This window comes from Borostomias antarcticus (assembly GCF_949987555.1).
Source record: "Borostomias antarcticus genome assembly, chromosome: 12".
NCBI lineage: Eukaryota > Metazoa > Chordata > Actinopteri > Stomiiformes > Stomiidae > Borostomias > Borostomias antarcticus.
The window spans coordinates 3,037,295-3,053,960 of NC_140245.1; the positions used below are offsets into that span (position 1 = coordinate 3,037,295).

A 16,666-nucleotide genomic window follows, 5' to 3' on the forward strand; every position below is an offset into this window, starting at 1 on the left:
TGCTGACCGGGTGAACGGACTGATAAATGTTGGGGAGTTTTAAAAATCAACAATTCTTTCATAACTGAGGATTTTGAGGAATTCAAAGCACTTTTTCAGTGCAAATAATTCTGACTGCAAGTAATGCTCGTAGCCATAGGCTAACATGATCTGTCCGTTTCTTTTGTTTTTTGTTTTGCTCTATGGACAGGGCCCGTTGAGACGAAAGTCCACTTTTTTCTAGAGAGGGCTATCAAACCCCACATAGCTTGAAGCCAGCAAAAAGTGCACTATCGCCTAGGCTACACCAAATTGGGTACACTCTTAATAATTTATAGTTAAGCTAAATTGTTTTTCATTCTATTCCCAAATAGGCTATCAAATATTGCCGTAAAACGGTAGGCCTATCCATTCAAACGGGAACATGTCTATGTTCCCCGGGTCCTATGTTCCCCGGGTCCTATTTCCCCCAAAAAAGGGTTCTATGGTCCCCGGGTCCTATGTTCCCCGGGTCCTATGTTCCCCGGGTCCTATGTTCCCCGGGTCCTATGCTCCCAGGGTCCTATGTTCCCCCTGAAAAAGGGTTCTATGTACCCCCGAAAAAGGGTCCTATGATCCCCGGGTCCTATTACCCCCGAAACGCTAAAGAAAAACGTGATTATGCCATCGCATGTAATGCCAAAAGGGGCAGATTATGCACCTATTTTAGAAAGGTTGCATTTTCAGCACAATAATCGCAGAATTCCATGCAAAATATGCGAGGCTTGCATGATTTCATGCCCGCATTATTTCACATCAAATGTTGCATGTTAACTTGACATGGGACGTAGCCTTGCCTGTGATGCGCAACGCATATCGCCTCAGTAGGCTACCCAAAGCAGCTCTGACTATAATGTAGGCTATTCTAGATTGTAGGCTAGCCTTACAATCTAGAATAGCCTACATTATAGTCAGAGCTGCTTTGGGTATCCTACTATTGGTTTTATGTCAATGAATGGAGAAGCTGCTTGATGCCTTCGTGAAGTTGACAGTGTCCCAGTCCAAACCCATCCTGCTGTGAGTTGGGATATGGCTCATGAGAGGCGCAAATCCGTTGGGGGAAAAATCTCCGTGGTGAGAGGATCCACTCGCAGTATAAATGATAGTCACTCACCCACTATGCGCTTGAAATAACTGGAGTTTAATAAAAAGGCCATCACACACATAGGCCTATGAAAACATATAGACAACAGTTATCTTATTTGGTGATAGGCTCACTTCAGAAAATAAAAAATAATAAAAAAGATAACTAAAACATTCAACCCCGCATATTCCATTGCAAAATTATTGCATTTTTAGTGTGTAAGAAAACAAGAAACGGCACACTCGGCCTCCAGTAGAGTAGCCTACTGAGACGATACGTTGCGCATCACATAGGCCAGGCTACGTCGGATCCATTTCAAGTTTATGCAACATTTTTGAAACTTGATGTGAAAAAATGTGCACATATTATTTTTCCCTTTTGGCATTAAATCATGCGATGGCATAATCACATTTATCTTTCGCGTTTCGCGGGGAACATAGGACCCGGGGAACATAGAACCCTTTTTGGGGGGAAACATAGGACCCGGGGAACATAGAACCCTTTTGGGGGGGAAACATAGGACCCGGGGAACATAGAACCCTTTTTTGGGGGAAACATAGGACCCGGGGAACATAGAACCCTTTTTTGGGGGGAACATAGGACCCGGGGAACATAGGACCCTTTTTTGGGGGGAACATAGGACCCGGGGAATATAGGGATGATAGGCTACAGGGAGCGAAAGGTAGGCCTAGCCTACAGTACAGTAGAGCAGGGAGGAAGGGATGACTCGCATTGAAAAGATGTGGAAATAACGGTGCCGACATTCGATACCTAATTTGGTATATGGGCGTGGAGTTTGTGTAGAGGGCTTTTCGTATCCCTGCAGGCTCCAGACCAGGAGGTACCTCTGTAAGGAACCGCTCGATCGGGGAACCCGGGAGAACAAAGGATACCAGTCACTAATAACGGAAAGGTAATTATCTTTAGTCACATTATGCGAATAAGAAGATACAAAATACTTTATTTAGATCGATACAGATTTCAGGGATTTTTCTCTCTTCCTCAACTTGTTGTAACTTGTTGCAAGTCTACGTACATGCCTTCAGAGAACGCAGGCTGTTGAAAGGAATCATAACCTGAACGAGCTTGGAATGAAAACACTTTTTTGGAAGTTTAAGTTGGATAGAATTTGCTTTCACGTGTCTTAGTGGTGAATCTTAAGTCAAAGTGGCATTCTACATGAGTAGTGGTAGGCTTCATGAGTAGGGAACAAAAACACGAAGTCTACAGCGTAAGAAACACACAGGTTATGTGACAGATGTCTTTTGCATAATACCCACTGTAGGCCTATCTATTTTTCCGCTGTTCACCTAAATTTGTAAACGTGAGAAACAGTGTGTAGGGCGCGGCGCATCTCTAAAGGCACACCCACCTCTCTACGCTGGGTGTCAATGAATGGACATCCAGAGTAACGGTATGCTGTCAGCAAGGGGTAAAGTTAGAGACTTAATTTTTAATTTATTGGTTTGAATAAGAGTGAGTGATTCTTACACAGTATAAGTATTGAGAGAATATCATTGCTTTTTTTGTGGGAGTGTCCACATGGGCTTTCTCAAATATAGGCTATGTTTGTAACAGCATTCTATGAAGGTTGGTTAGCAAAAAAAACAACCTCAGAGAGCCATTGATTGATTGATTGATAATGAACCAATACACCGTGGCCTGGAGACCAAAAAACATCCCAGTCTTTACAACAATATCACAAGACTGCTGCGCGCACACACACACCTACTCTCTCTCTCTCTCTCTCTCTCTCACACACACACACACACTTACACACACACACACACACCTACACAAACACACACACACACACTACCGTGGGATTGCCTACAGGGATTAGCTGACAGAGCCTGTCTTATGTCTGTGCCCACTGCCCATCTAATTGGATTAAGGGTGAAATTGAGTTATCCATGTTGTGTCATGACAACCAGTGCGCGTGACCTCATGAACGAGATACTGAGTCCTGTATTAACCCCTAGGCATATGTGCAATCGTCTGTGTGTGTGTGCATGTGTGTGTGTGTGTGTGAAAAAAGTTACTATTTGCAAAAGCACTTTTAGTGTATCCTGTTTTCTCCCATATAGGCCACGTGAACCTATTTTAAGACCTTTTCTCTAAAGGGAAGTCCCCCCCCCCCCCCCCCCCTCTTTGGGCGATACGTCGTGTTTTCCATGCTGTCCTCTGAGCCATTTCCATACACAGTCTGTAGGCCGATTCATTTTTCAGACCATTTTCCTGACATGATTCCATAAGCACCAAGTAATGACCAAGAATGGCATAGATTTTTCCATTACCTCTTCTTTTTTTTTTGAAAGTGGTTTACATGGGATGTAATTGATGGTGTTTCTCTTTTAGAGCTGGAGAGAGAATATCGAGCGTAGCTTAGTGCATTTTAGCGAGAGTGGATCAGAGAGAGAGAGAAAGAGAGAGAGAGAGAGATGGTGGGATGAGAGAGAAATTAGAGAGAAATGCAAGAGAGAGACATGGAAAAGTGAAGGAGGTTGGTTGAAAGAGAGAGGGAGGGAGAGAGAGAGGGAGAGAAAGAGAGAGATTGAGAAAAGGAGAGAGAGGGAGAAAGAGAGGGAGAGAACAAGAGAGAGAGGGAGAAAGAGAGCGAGAGGGAGGGAAAGCTTGGAGCCGGCCTGTAGAGTTGACTGAGGAGAGGAAACAGAGGTAGAGACTTGGCTTGTTTGACTCAGTTTGCAGCTCGACAGCAATCGTCTGCCGCACATCTGCAACGGATCAGCCAGTTGGAAAATCTTACGAGACGGAGAGAGAGAGAGCGGGAGAGAGAGAGAGAGCGGGTGAGAGAGAGAGGGAGAGAAAGAGAGAGGGAGAGAGAGCGAGGGAGGGGCAGGCGGAGGGCGGTGAGTCACTGCTCTGCTATTCTCCTCCATCAGAGGGCCTATGTTTAAACTATGTGTCCTTCTGAGGTTAGGGGCCTAGGGCTTCCCCCATCGTTCTCCCGCCCTGCTCCCCTCTCTCTCATGTTCTCCCTGCCTCTCTCTCTCTCTCTCTCTCTCTCTCTCTCTCCCCGCTGCGGTCTTTCTACCCTGCGGTTCCCGTCTCTCTGCCCCTCTCTCTCTCTCTCTCTCTCTGTTCATCACTCTTTAATTTCACTTTTCTCTCCCTTCCCCCCTCACTCCCTCTCTCGGTCCCCCAGAGCCGTCTCGATGATTCATTTGTCTAATGTAAATAGGCGTGTACTTGAAATGTTTATAACGGTCCCTCAACTATGTAAACTGGGATCATGGACACCACCACTTCTGAAGGGAGAGTGCATTTTTGTGTGTGTGTGTATGTGTGCGCCTATTTGTGTGTGCGTGTGTGTGTGTGAAAGTGTGTGTGTGTGTGCGCCTATGTGTTTGTGCATGTGTGTGTGAGAGTGTGTGTGTGTGCGCCTATGTGTGTGTGCGTGTGTGTGTGTGTGCGCCTATGTGTGTGTGTGTGTGTGAGAGTGTGTGTGTGTGTGTTAGGAGGGGCAGGAATGACTCCTGGCTGGTGTGACTGTGTTAACGGGGCTCTGGGGAGACTGATGACAGACATATTGTCGGGTCCATGGGGTCGGGCGAAGGTCCTGGAACCATGCCTGTCTAAAAAGGCACCATTGCCACATTAGCGGAAGTACCGACAAGCAGAAATGCCTCTGTTGAGAATGCCCTCTTAAATAGAGTACTGTATAAAGATAATTATGTGTAAAAGACTAATAATATGCTCTACAGCTCCTTTAAAAGTAAAATAGTCAACATTTTTATATTAAGAGTCCAATTTTATCTTGTTTTGATGAAAACGGAGATGATAGCGATCTGTAGATTCCACAGCCCAGAGGTTTTAGATCACGATGCCAAAAACAGCTGCCCTCATGTGGACAAATACAGTACTACATGTATAATATGTTTCCATTCTATGTCCTCTCACTCCAGATACCTCTGCACCAGACGAGGACCTGCATTACTGTATGATTCACACAAGACAGTGACACCAGAACCAAACAGAACCCCCACAGAAACTCAGCCGTCTCCCTACAACTCTGCTCTCTACTGTAGTCTAAAGCCCCTTCTAGCAGCCTAGCACACTCCGTATCCCATCATGCCGTTGGTTGTGGTCCACTCCAATCCCCTGTTCTGGACGCGCCTGGCGGCGCTGGTGTTCACCTGCGTGGCGTTCGCCGTGGCCGTCCACGGCGCCTACCTGGGCCACGGCACCGGGGACTGGTGCATCTTCTGCTGGGCGTTCAGCTTCGCCGGCACCCTGCTGGTGCTCCTGGTGGAGCTGTTCGGCCTGCAGGCGCGCGCCCCCGTGTCCTGGAAGAACTTCCCCATCACCTTCGCCTGCTACGCCGCGCTGCTCTGCCTGTCCGCCTCCATCATCTTCCCGCTCTACTTCCTGAAGGGCGCGCGGGCCAGCGAGCAGCGCGACTACCGCATCGTCTCCACCGTGTTCTCCTGCCTCGCCACCATCGTCTACATGAGCGAGGTGAGCGTCAGCAAGGCGCGGCCGGGCGAGGTGGCCGGCTACATGGCCACCGCCCCGGGCCTGCTCAAAGTGTGCGAGACCTTCGTGGCCACCGTCATCTTCGTCTTCATCAGCGACCCCGTGGCGTACGACCAGCACGAGGCGCTCAAGTACTGCCTGGCCGTCTATTGCATCTGCTTCATCCTGTCGGCCGCCATCATCGGGATGTGCGTGTGCGAGTGCACCGGCTGCCTGCCCTTCCCCTTCGCCCGCTTCCTGTCCGCCTACGCCCTGCTGGCCGTGGTCCTCTACCTGTCGGCCGCCATCATCTGGCCCATCTTCAAGTTCGACCGGAAGCACGGCGGCTCGTCGCGGCCGCCGAACTGCGGCTCCTACGTGGGGCTGTGCACCTGGGACAAGCTGCTGGCGGTGGCCGTGCTGACCGCCGTCAACTTCATCCTCTACCTGGCCGACCTCATCTACTCAGCCAGGCTGGTGTTCGTCAGCGTGTGAGGGAAGGGTGCGAAGGGAGGGAGGAAGAGAGAGAGAGAGAGAGAGGAGGGGAGCTGTAGGAAGAGAGGATAGAGAGAGAGAGAGAAAGGGAGAGAAGCCTTTCTCTCCCTTTGATATGAGTGGGTGGGAAAGGTGGAGGTATAGTTTGAGAAGAAGAGAGGAAAGGGAGATAGAAAAACGGCTCACTGTGTTCTGCATCATGTATCTGTCCATGTTCAGCACTTAAACTCTTTGTAGTCCCCCCCCGCCAAACAATAGCACTTCCAGGTCAACAATAGTACTTCCAGGTCAGTTAGGAGCAGCAGGCCGTTTAGTCACATAGCTTCCACCTGACCGGACATACAGTAATTAAGGACTCAACACTAATTATGATTTTGATGGTTATATGGACCCAAATGTTTGAGCTCTGACAATCAAACACTGTCTAAAAGATAAGGGGGGGTGTAATGACTATGCTGATATGATATCTCTCTTTATTTCAGGGAAGTCCTTCCTTTTTTGTTTGTAATAAGGAACAGAAGAAATGTTATTTCTGTTTACACAATCATTCCTACCAAATTAGTATTAGTAACCATTTGCTGATAATATTAAGATGAGTCGCAAAAAAACACCACCTGTGTGTCTGAAACATGAATTTGTATACAGCTCCAATCTTCTCAAGACTTGAAGTAGTACAAAAATAATATTTGAATAAATTATGTAAAAATGCACGCTAGGCTAGCTTATTGCATACATATTTTTGTCAACCACAGAATATAATGTCAAGAATATATATTGTATGTTGGAAAATAAGCATAACGGCTGTACTTTTTAACAAGGTAGCTAGCTTTTAACATTCACTGTGTGATGCGCACTTATTGTTCAAAACTTTACATGCATGAATGACTACATGTTCATGTATGTCCCAAAACAAAAATCTTTTTTTTATTTTTAGAAAAGAAACAAGTCATATTGAAAACAAAAAAATGTTTAAAATGTGTTGTTTATCTGGACCATTGTTTTGTATACTGCTGTAACAGTAGGCTAATTTGCTCTGGTGGCAGAGATCATATCCCTTTATGTTATGTCTAAAAGAGAAAAAGAGACTTATCTTCCACCTCGTATCTCTATGCTTCCTGCTTGTTACTACATTATAATTATCTGTTTTTTTGTATCTGTTGAGCCAGTGTAAGCCATATCAGTGTTATGGGAAATTATAATCAGTGTTTCAATAAAAAAAAAGAAAAAAAGTGACAGTTGGTGTGTACTTGTGTGTGTGTAGGAGGGGGTGGATTCTTGTGGCTTGTATTTCCATGAACTGTTGAAGCAAGCACACACGCACACACACAAATACACGCACAAACGCACACACACACACTCATGCATCTGTGGGTGTCTGCTTTGCATACCGTATTTTCCAACCCTCTGTGGTTGTAACTGGATATATTAAGCTGACGGTGTCCTTCTGTGTCTATAGCACACAGTCTACTGTACCATCATCTACCTGGACCTATTCACAGAGCCAGTGTCTTCCTCCTGTGGACACTGTTACTGCATGTGACTGTATAAGATTCTGTGAAGACTCTTGTGGAACCTTCATCTGTCCTCGGTGCAGGCAGACATTCACCCATAGACACATGTTGTAGGCTACTGAAACACCATTTCAGCCGAGATGATGCACCAACTGAAGAAGACCGGCCACCAAGAGGCTGCTTCCGTCAACGTTGGCCATGTTGCCGGACCCGAAGATGTGGTGTCGTGTGATTTCTGCACTGCGACTAAAGTCAAAGCAGTCAAGTCTTGTCTGGTGTGTCTGGCTTCCTACTGCGCCGACCACCTGCGACCCCACTGCGAATCGGCCGCCCTCAGGAAACACACGCTGGTGGAAGCTAGCGTGCACCTGGAGGAGAAGATCTGCTCCCGGCACGACAAGCTGCTGGAGATCTACTGTCGGACCGACCAGCGGTGCGTGTGTCTGCTGTGTGTGATGGACGAGCACAGGGGCCACGACACGGTCTCCACCGCCGCAGAGAGGGCCGACAGACAGGTAAGATTCACTGTCTCCTTCTGACAGTAGCCTACAGCACATAACGTCAATTAAAACTGAATTGCCAGCCAACTGATACAACCATGTGATCAAAATCCACCTACATCCTGCTCCTCTTAAGTACATCACCCTTATATCATAGTCATTTACTTAGTAGTTTAGTAGTTAGTTAATATTACAGTCATGCCAGGATGTAACACTGTACGGCCATTTTGAGGAAGGAACATCTTGCACCTACTTGCTTCGTGAGACCATCTTGTACCAGGAATGAATAACATTTTACCACGGAGGACATTTCCTTGATAGTTATCAAGGCCAGGGTCATAAAGTGAAAAGGTTAGATGTGTTGTTTGTATTAACACAAAGAACATCCTTTGCCACATTCAAATGTGAAGTCTTTGTCTGTTCAGACCGTCGGCTTCAGTGGGCAGAGATAAAGATCTGAACTCTGGGAAATGTTCTGGAAACCACTTATCTTTGAATGGACTTCATACGATAAGTTTCCACCAGGCGTTAGTGAGGCAGTCAGGGATCATACATTTCTCCATGAGCTTTTTTCACTCAGTCTGCTCTTCAAGTATCTACAGATAGTATAATTTCGTTGCTCACCAAAGTAAAGACAGTTTTCAAACGATTAAAGTCTTTTCTCTGAGGTGGCTTGACTTTCAGCCCCCCACCTTTTATATAAAAAGCACTTTTTTTTGCACTTAAATCACACATATCCATTAGCCAGATCCTGATCATGTGATCTCTCTCACGACAGAGAAACATGATGTGAGATCATGTACTCAGGAGGCTGTCTACTTTCTAAATCCTCAGAGTCAGAGCTTGAGGTGTTTAGTAGCTCTTTTGGTGCCAATGTTAGACTGTAGAATGCTTTGAGCAGGTCCACTATGGTGCAGTAATACGATACGTCCAGCAGAGGGAGGCAAAATGAAGAGTACAATCAACATATTATCATACAGAGTGGTGAGGTGATGTCCTCATTTTGTAGACTTAAAGTTAGCATTTCCGCCATTGTGGGGTGTAGTCCAAAATCCCGATGGGAAAAAGTAACAGGACGTGCAAAAAATGTCTAAAATAAGGTCTGTGTATAACAGAGACCCACATTTCGGGCATTTCTCGCAAATCCCATTCATTTTTCCCATAGGGATTTAGGACTACACACCACAATGACAGAAATGCTAACTTTTCAACTTACAAAGTTACGTCAGACCTCACCACTCTATTTAAAAAATAAAAAAAAATCTTTAAAAACATTACATTGTCAGTTCATTTCATATTAACTATTTTAATCACAGCTATTTTAATTCACTACTTAGGCCTACTTTTGAATAAATGCTGACATTTTATACCAAACCAAAAATATGCTGGGCCTACTGTAAAGGCTGGCTCTCTATATACATCTAAACTAGAAAAGCCCACTCCACTTGCACATCCAACAACTGTACATGCTGACGACATGCATCATGGGTGGGGGGCGACAGGTTCACTTTGCGCTGGTTTTGTTCCGCATTCCCTCTCTGTAGGCCCTGCCTGCTGTAGGTAGGCCAACATGGATGCGAGTAGCAATTTGAGTGTGGGAAAATAATTATGCTACGAAATTCTCAAATTATCTTCTAAACTCCTGTTTTGCCTCTTTGTAGGTGCTTATACGGTGGCAGTAAACCTTGAAGTGTTTTGCCGACAAAATAACTTTTTTGTCTTTGTCTGCCCATAAAGATTCCATCTGATAGACTGACTGATCCAAGAAAAGAAAGAAAATTGGCCCAGAAGATGCGCACACACACACAGCCATGCACGCACACACACACATACACACACAGCCATGCATGTACATACCCACCCACACAGCCATGCATATAGGGCCAATTTTTCTTTGTTTTCTCGCGCAAGTCCCTCTCTCTTCATCAGATGGTGGAATCTGTATGGGCAGACGAAGCTAGAAAGTTGTTCTTTCCCCACAGAAACAGCTGGGGAGGACGAAGAGGAAGGGCAGGCTGAGGATCCAGGTCAAAGAGAAGGAGCTCCTGGACCTGCGGAGGGTTCTGGAATCCCTCAAGGTGATGAGTCACTGACTAGATAAGCAAAGCGACGTCCACAGAGCAGCCAGTCAGCGCTGCCAAGTATGAGCCCGTGAGCCTGGCTAAGCCACATAGCAGAGAAGGGTTCAGGCTGGGTGGTTCCACCGTAAACCATTCTGCTCTGCCTCTTGGTAAAGGTCAAAGTTTAATCTCAACTGTGTGTGTGCGTGTGTGTCTGCATGTACGTGTGCCTGTGTGTGCGTGTGTATGTGTTTGTGTGTACATGTGTGTGTGTGTATTTGTGTGTACGTGTGCGTGTGTATGTATGTGTGTTTGTGTGTGTACATGTGTGTACTTGTGTGTATGTTTGTGTGTATGTGTGTGTACATGTGTGTGTGTATTTGTGTGTGTACATGTGTATGTGTGCGTGTATGTTTGTGTATGTATGTGTGTTTGTGTGTGTACATGTGTGTGTATTTGTGTGTGTACATGTGTGTGTGTGTGCGTGTGTATGTTTGTGTGTGTGTACATGTGTGTGTATTTGTGTGTGTGTGTGTGTGCATGTGTATGTTTGTGTGTATGCATGTGTGTTTGTGTGTGTACATGTGTGCGTGTTTATTTGTGTGTGTACATGTCTGTGTGTGTGCGCATGTGTGTGTGCCCCCGACAGCTCTCTGCCCGGGCGGCAGCGGAGGAGAGCGAGCGGATCTTCTTGGAGCTGCTGAGCTCGGTGGAGCGGCGGCGCGCGGAGCTCCGGGAGTTGATCCGGCGCCGGGAGGAGGCGGCCGTGGGCCAGGCCCGGGACCTGCTGGCCCGGCTGGAGCTGGAGCTGGCCGACCTGAGGAGGACAGACGCCGGACTGGACCGCCTCTCACGCGCCGACGACCACATCTACTTCCTCCAGGTAGCATCACCATCACAATCACCATCTGTTTTATTAGCCAGGTGGGTTTTACACATACTAGGATGTTCTGGGCTGAGTTTCCCAGAGGCATCGTAGCGCTACGTTCATCGTATATCTGTCTGTCTGTCTCATATCTTACGATGAATGTAGCGCTACGATGCCTCTGGGAAACTCAGCCCTGGTCAGTTGGTGCTTAACACTGATGGAGATAACATTAGACAGGGTGCAAGGACTAGATAGGACATTGCAAAGACAGGAATTTCACTGGCATTTCTCACCTACTATGACGGAAATGTGATTATTTTGACATATTTATAGGCCTATCGAGTGGTAGGTAGGTCGTGCTTTATTGATCCCTGAGATTAAATTTCAGATGTATACAGTAAATCTCCCTCCGTTTTCCTATTGTCTAGAACTGCCAGTCCATCTGCACAGGCGCCGAGTTCCCTGAAGCCCCCAGCATCACGGTCGTACCCCCGTTGGACTTTGGGAAGGTGCGCTCGTCCGTGTCGGCCCTCCAGAGGAGACTGGAGGACCTCTTCAAAGGGGAGTGGCCAAAGATATCCAGAGCAGGTTCGGTCTTCGATTCGGTCGTCACACGTCGTGTCCTTCATCCTTAGAGAAGGGTCTACTGTACATTATCATCCCTCAGAGCTTTAAAAGCTTCCGTGCTTTTCCTGTCCACAGCCAGCTCGGTGAAACTACTGCAGTGTCCAGAACCCAGGATTAGAGCAGAGTTCTTGTACTGTAAGTGTCCTATTGTAAACCGGCTGTAAAGTAGAAATGATGAACGACACTCGTTTAATGTGGGCAGTGAGCCCTGTTATAACCCCGTTCTGCTCTCAGCTTCAACACAGCCTTACTGTGGTGATAGGCCTACAGTAGCCAGCTTCACCTTACAGTAGGCTATCCGGATATTTTTGCTTTTGTTGATCTTTTCTTTTCTTTTTGTGCTCTAAACCCCCCCTTCCCCTAACTTAAGATTCCTGCCAGTTCACACTGGACCCCACAACAGCCCACCGGGACCTGAGCCTGTCACAGCAGCACAGGGCAGTGACCGTCAGTTCCAGAGGCCACTCCTTCCCCAACCATCCAGGGCGTTTTGACTACTGGTGCCAGGTGCTGAGCCGCGAGGCGCTGCCCGGACGCTGCTACTGGGAGGCCGAGTGGAACGGGGGCGGAGCCAAGATGGCCGTCGCCTACCACGGCATCGCCAGGGAAGGGGAGGGCAACGGCTCCCACTACGGACACAACGACAAGTCCTGGAGTCTGTTCTGTTCCAGGAAATGGTGTACTTTCTGGCACGACAACGCGGCCACTAGAATAACCACGCCGACGATGTCGTCGAGGATCGGCGTGTACCTGGACCAGGGGGCGGGGACTCTGGCCTTCTACAGCGTCACAGCCGACTGCGTCATGACGCAGCTCCACAGGATCCAGACGACATTCACCCAGCCGCTCTACCCTGGCTTTGAGCTCATGTGTTTCGGGGCTTCTGTTCGACTGTGCCAGATAGAATGATAGGAGATAAACTGTAGACTGCGTTAAATACTGGTATGGGCTGAACAGTGTTCGTGTGAACTTGCTTTGCTACTCACATCATTCCAGCAGAGTATGATATGTTGATCCTATGTAACTCCTCATTCCCTGGAACCCGACGTCCTAAAACAGGCGTCATTACTGCTAAAATTAGAAAGCCCTCTGAGAAATAGTGGTTAAACTTCAGTACCAATCCCCCTCAGGCTTTAACGTGCCACGGTCTTCAGGATAAACTGAATGACAGCCGTTCCACTTACAGAGCTATTTACATTCCTCATTGTGAAGGAAGGGACACACACGGCGCTGCCGCTGCTGTAAATTTATCTCTCGTGCATCGCTGGCTGATTTGTTTGGTCTATATGTGACACCGCCCCCTGGTGGTGGTTGAATAGTAACATTGACAGCACCGATTTTAGTACAGCTCACTTGCGGGGTCTTGTTACTGGGATGTTTTGGACAGATGCAAACGCCAAGCCCTACAGACTTGGGAGTTGATCAGAAACTCAACAAGGAAGTGATCTACTTGTCCCACTGTGCAGGTTTGCAACGTGTTAAAACGGAGATGTCAAGACAGAGAGGAAATGATGAGAGGTTGAGAGAGAGGGGAGGCGTAATGACATTTCCTCATATTATTACATTAACAATAGATTAGTGATATTCAGGTCTCAGCTTGTTCAGCCACAGTTCTCAGCCTGTGGGGAGAGCTCTTTGCTACACGACTATCTAGCAATCGAAACTCAAAATAGCATAATAGCCTACTGTAACAATGGCTGGCAGCAGATTGTTAAGGACTGCGGTGAAGAGCTTGTTATTCTGATGCATATTATTTTGGTGCTTAACCATTAAACCTGGCCATTGGTAAGAAAGAATATCATTATGTCCCCTGTGCATTCAAAACCACCATAATAACACAGACATGACATAATACCATTCACCACACGGTATCTTGTATAATTTATATTGAAAACAGGTTAAACACATTAGTCTCCCTTTATATAAACTTGTAACAGGAATCTATCATAAAATCAACAGTGCCCCTGCCTGCATTAATTCCCATTCAAAACTGGCTTACTGGCATCATAAGCCGAGAGCATGAGGAATGTGTGGTGTGATTGGACAAGGGACAGACAGGTGATTGGACGAGGGACGGACGGGTGATGGGACGAGGGACGGACGGGTGAAGGCACGTCGCTGCTCAGCTCGGCTGGCTGTCCATCTGTGAGCTGGGATGGAACGACCGGATGTCCTCTCCGATGAACTCGTTCACTGTGGGGGGGAAAACAGCGTGGTCAGATATCCGTCCGTCCGTACGTCCACCCACCCACCCACCCACCCACCCATCCATCCATCCATCCATCCATCCATCCATCCGTCAATCCCTTCCTCCCACCCATCCATCCATCCCTCCCTCCCTCCCTCCCTCCCTCCCTCCCTCCCTCCCTCCCTCCATCCCTCCCTCCCTCCACCCATCCCACCATCCATCAATCCCTCCCTCCCTCCCTCCCTCCCTCCCTCCACCCATCCATCCATCCATCCATCCATCCATCCATCCCTTCCTTCCTCCCTCCCTCCCTCCCTCCCTCCCTCCCACCACCCCCACCCATCCATCCATCCATCCCTCAATCCATCCCTCCCTCTCTCCATCATCCCTCCCTCCATCCATCCATCCCTCAAACCATCCCTCAATCCATCCATCCATCCCTCCATCATCCCCTCCCTCCATCATCCCTCCATCCATGTTTCTCTGTCCTCCTGTCTTCCCTATTCATCTGCTGTGCATCCATCAATAAATCTGCATGAGTTCCACCCGCGGTCGCCGTGTCCTGTCTCTCTCTCTCTCTCTCTCTCTCTCCCTCCATCTCTCTCTCTCTCCCTCGGCTCTCTCCTCACCTTCCTCTAAGGTGATGTGGTGCATGGAGGACGAGCTGGCGAACTCCAGGGGCCCCTCCTGCATCTTGGCCCCAGACGGAGGCCCCCTCTCCCCCCCAGCGGCCTGGGCCCGTCCCTGGTGTTCCCAGGCGTCATAGTGGTTGTACGGAGGGGGGTAGAAGTCCTGGTAGGGGCCGGGGTGGGAGGGGGGCGAGGGGCACACCTCCGGGGGGTAGGGGTACTGGGGGTAGGGGGAGGAGGAGGAGGAGGAGGAGGAGGCGACGGGGGGGAGGGGGGAGGAGGAGATGGGGCTGCCTGCGGGAAAGGGGCTCAGGGAGGAGGAGTGGGAGGGGGAGGGGGAGGAGGAGAGGTAGGGGGAGTCCAGCCACGGGGAGGGGGAGACGGGGAGGGGGGCCGCGGGGCCCGGGGGTACAGGGGCGGGAGGAGCTCGGTGAAGCCCAGCTCCAGGCTCTCGAAGCTGGGGTGCCTCTCGGACAGGGGCCCCCTGGGACCGCCAGGGTCCTCGGCGGCCTCCAGCTTGGGGCAGTACTCGTCGTGGTACCCGTGTCCCGGGTACGGGGGGGAGTAGGCAGTGGGGTACGGGGGCAGGTGGAAGCCCAGGCCTCGGTCGTCAGGGGCGGGGTCGCCCCTCCCATGCAGCCCCCGGTCTGCCCTCCCAGGGGCCCCCATGGGGCACAGTGTCACCCCCTCCAGGGGCAAGACAGAGGGGCGCGACAGCAGAGGGTCCTCCTCTTTAAACATGACTGAGGTGGAGAGAGAGAGAGAGAATTTGTTTTGTTTTCATTGTCATTTCATTGTGTATGTTTTATTGCGCAATAGTTGAAACATTTCTTGCCATGCTAAGGCTGTGTGTCCACCAACGAGCTTTATGTAGCTGAACAGCGCCAAGCTTACAGCTGCGTAGAGAAGCACTAGAGCCGGAGTTTAGAGCTGGCTAGGCTACCGACGTTTTACAGCTACGTTAGCAACGAGTGTCGTGTCTAGCCAAGTTAAGATAGCTAGCTAATGTTAGCTAGTGCTAACGTTCGCTGTCTCTGCGGTTTTGCCAAAAACCGACCGCTGTCGTGATCAGAACAGCCTTTTACAGCCTGCGCTCTAGCCCAAAAACGTAAACTTTTTTCAACTGCCAAAAAAGCTTAGAGCTCATGGCGCTATAGCTCTTGGAACGCAGCTCTCATCTCTATAGCACCCTAGAGCTCATTACCCATTGTAAACAAAGAGAAAACAGAGCCAGCTCTAAAATACAGCTTGCCGGTGGACACGCACACTAATAGAGGATTGAAAATTGAGAGTGAGAGAGAGAGGGGGGTGGGGGAGAGAAGGAGAGAGAGGGAAAGAGAGAAAAGGGGAGAGAGAGAGAGAGAGAGAGAGAGAGAAGGAGAGAGAGGGGAAGAGAAAAAAGGTGAGAGAGAGCGAGAGAGAAGGAGAGAGAGGGGAAGAGAAAAAAGGGAGAGAGAGAAGGAGAGAGAGGGAAAGAGAAAAGGGGAAAGAGCGAGAGAGAGGAAAAGAGAGAGAGAGATAAAGAAAGAGGGAGAGAGAGACTCACTAGGTAGGTATTTGAAACAGTGAGTGCTGCTCCTTTTTCTTTTCCCGTTGGAGACGTACAGACAGACGGGCACCGGTCGGCTCACAGACAGGTCAGTGTAGGCTGGGACACGCACACACAGCAAGCACTGAGGACACACACACACACACACACACACACACACACACACACACACACACACACACTGCATGTTACACATGTGTATCACACACAGCAAGCACTGAGTGAGGAGACACACACACACACACACACACACACACACACACACACTGCATGTTACACACCTGGATCACACACACACTGCATGTTACACACCTGGATCACACACACACACACACACACACACACACACACTGCATGTTACACACCTGGATCACACACACACACACACACACACACACACACTGCATGTTACACAACTGGATCACACACACATACACACACAGCAAGCACTGAGGACACACACACACACTGCATGTTACACAGCTGGATCACACACACACACACACACACTGCATGTTACACAGCTGGATCACACACACGCACACACACACACACACACACACACACACACACACACACACACACACTGCATGTTACACAGCTGGATCACACACACACACACACACACACTGCATGTTACACAGCTGGATCACACACACAC

At 48.7% G+C, this 16,666-nt stretch overlaps 3 protein-coding genes across 3 annotated transcripts in view; 2 read left to right on the forward strand and 1 right to left on the reverse strand.

Moving 5' to 3' along the window:
• Window positions 1-1,969: 1,969 nt before the first annotated feature.
• myadmb (myeloid associated differentiation marker b) lies at window positions 1,970-6,073 on the forward strand (the record flags this gene model as incomplete). Its single annotated transcript, XM_084446936.1, has 2 exons — window positions 1,970-2,015; window positions 5,029-6,073. The coding sequence occupies exon 2, from the start codon at window positions 5,195-5,197 to the stop codon at window positions 6,071-6,073; it is 879 nt and encodes a 292-aa protein (XP_084303062.1). The 5' UTR covers window positions 1,970-2,015; window positions 5,029-5,194.
• Window positions 6,074-7,724: 1,651 nt separating this feature from the next.
• ftr66 (finTRIM family, member 66) lies at window positions 7,725-12,548 on the forward strand (the record flags this gene model as incomplete). The annotated part of the gene is made up of 6 exons (XM_084447190.1): window positions 7,725-8,099; window positions 10,067-10,162; window positions 10,794-11,027; window positions 11,441-11,600; window positions 11,715-11,774; window positions 12,010-12,548. The coding sequence occupies 6 exons, from the start codon at window positions 7,725-7,727 to the stop codon at window positions 12,546-12,548; spliced, it is 1,464 nt and encodes a 487-aa protein (XP_084303316.1).
• Window positions 12,549-13,761: 1,213 nt separating this feature from the next.
• Window positions 13,762-16,666, reverse strand: part of nfatc4 (nuclear factor of activated T cells 4) — a gene marked incomplete at both ends in the record, with an annotated part of 12,243 nt that continues 9,338 nt past the window's right edge. The window contains 4 exon segments of the mRNA XM_084447191.1: window positions 13,762-13,832; window positions 14,457-14,835; window positions 14,838-15,199; window positions 16,003-16,129. Of these exon segments, the coding sequence (XP_084303317.1) occupies window positions 13,762-13,832; window positions 14,457-14,835; window positions 14,838-15,199; window positions 16,003-16,129 (939 nt within the window).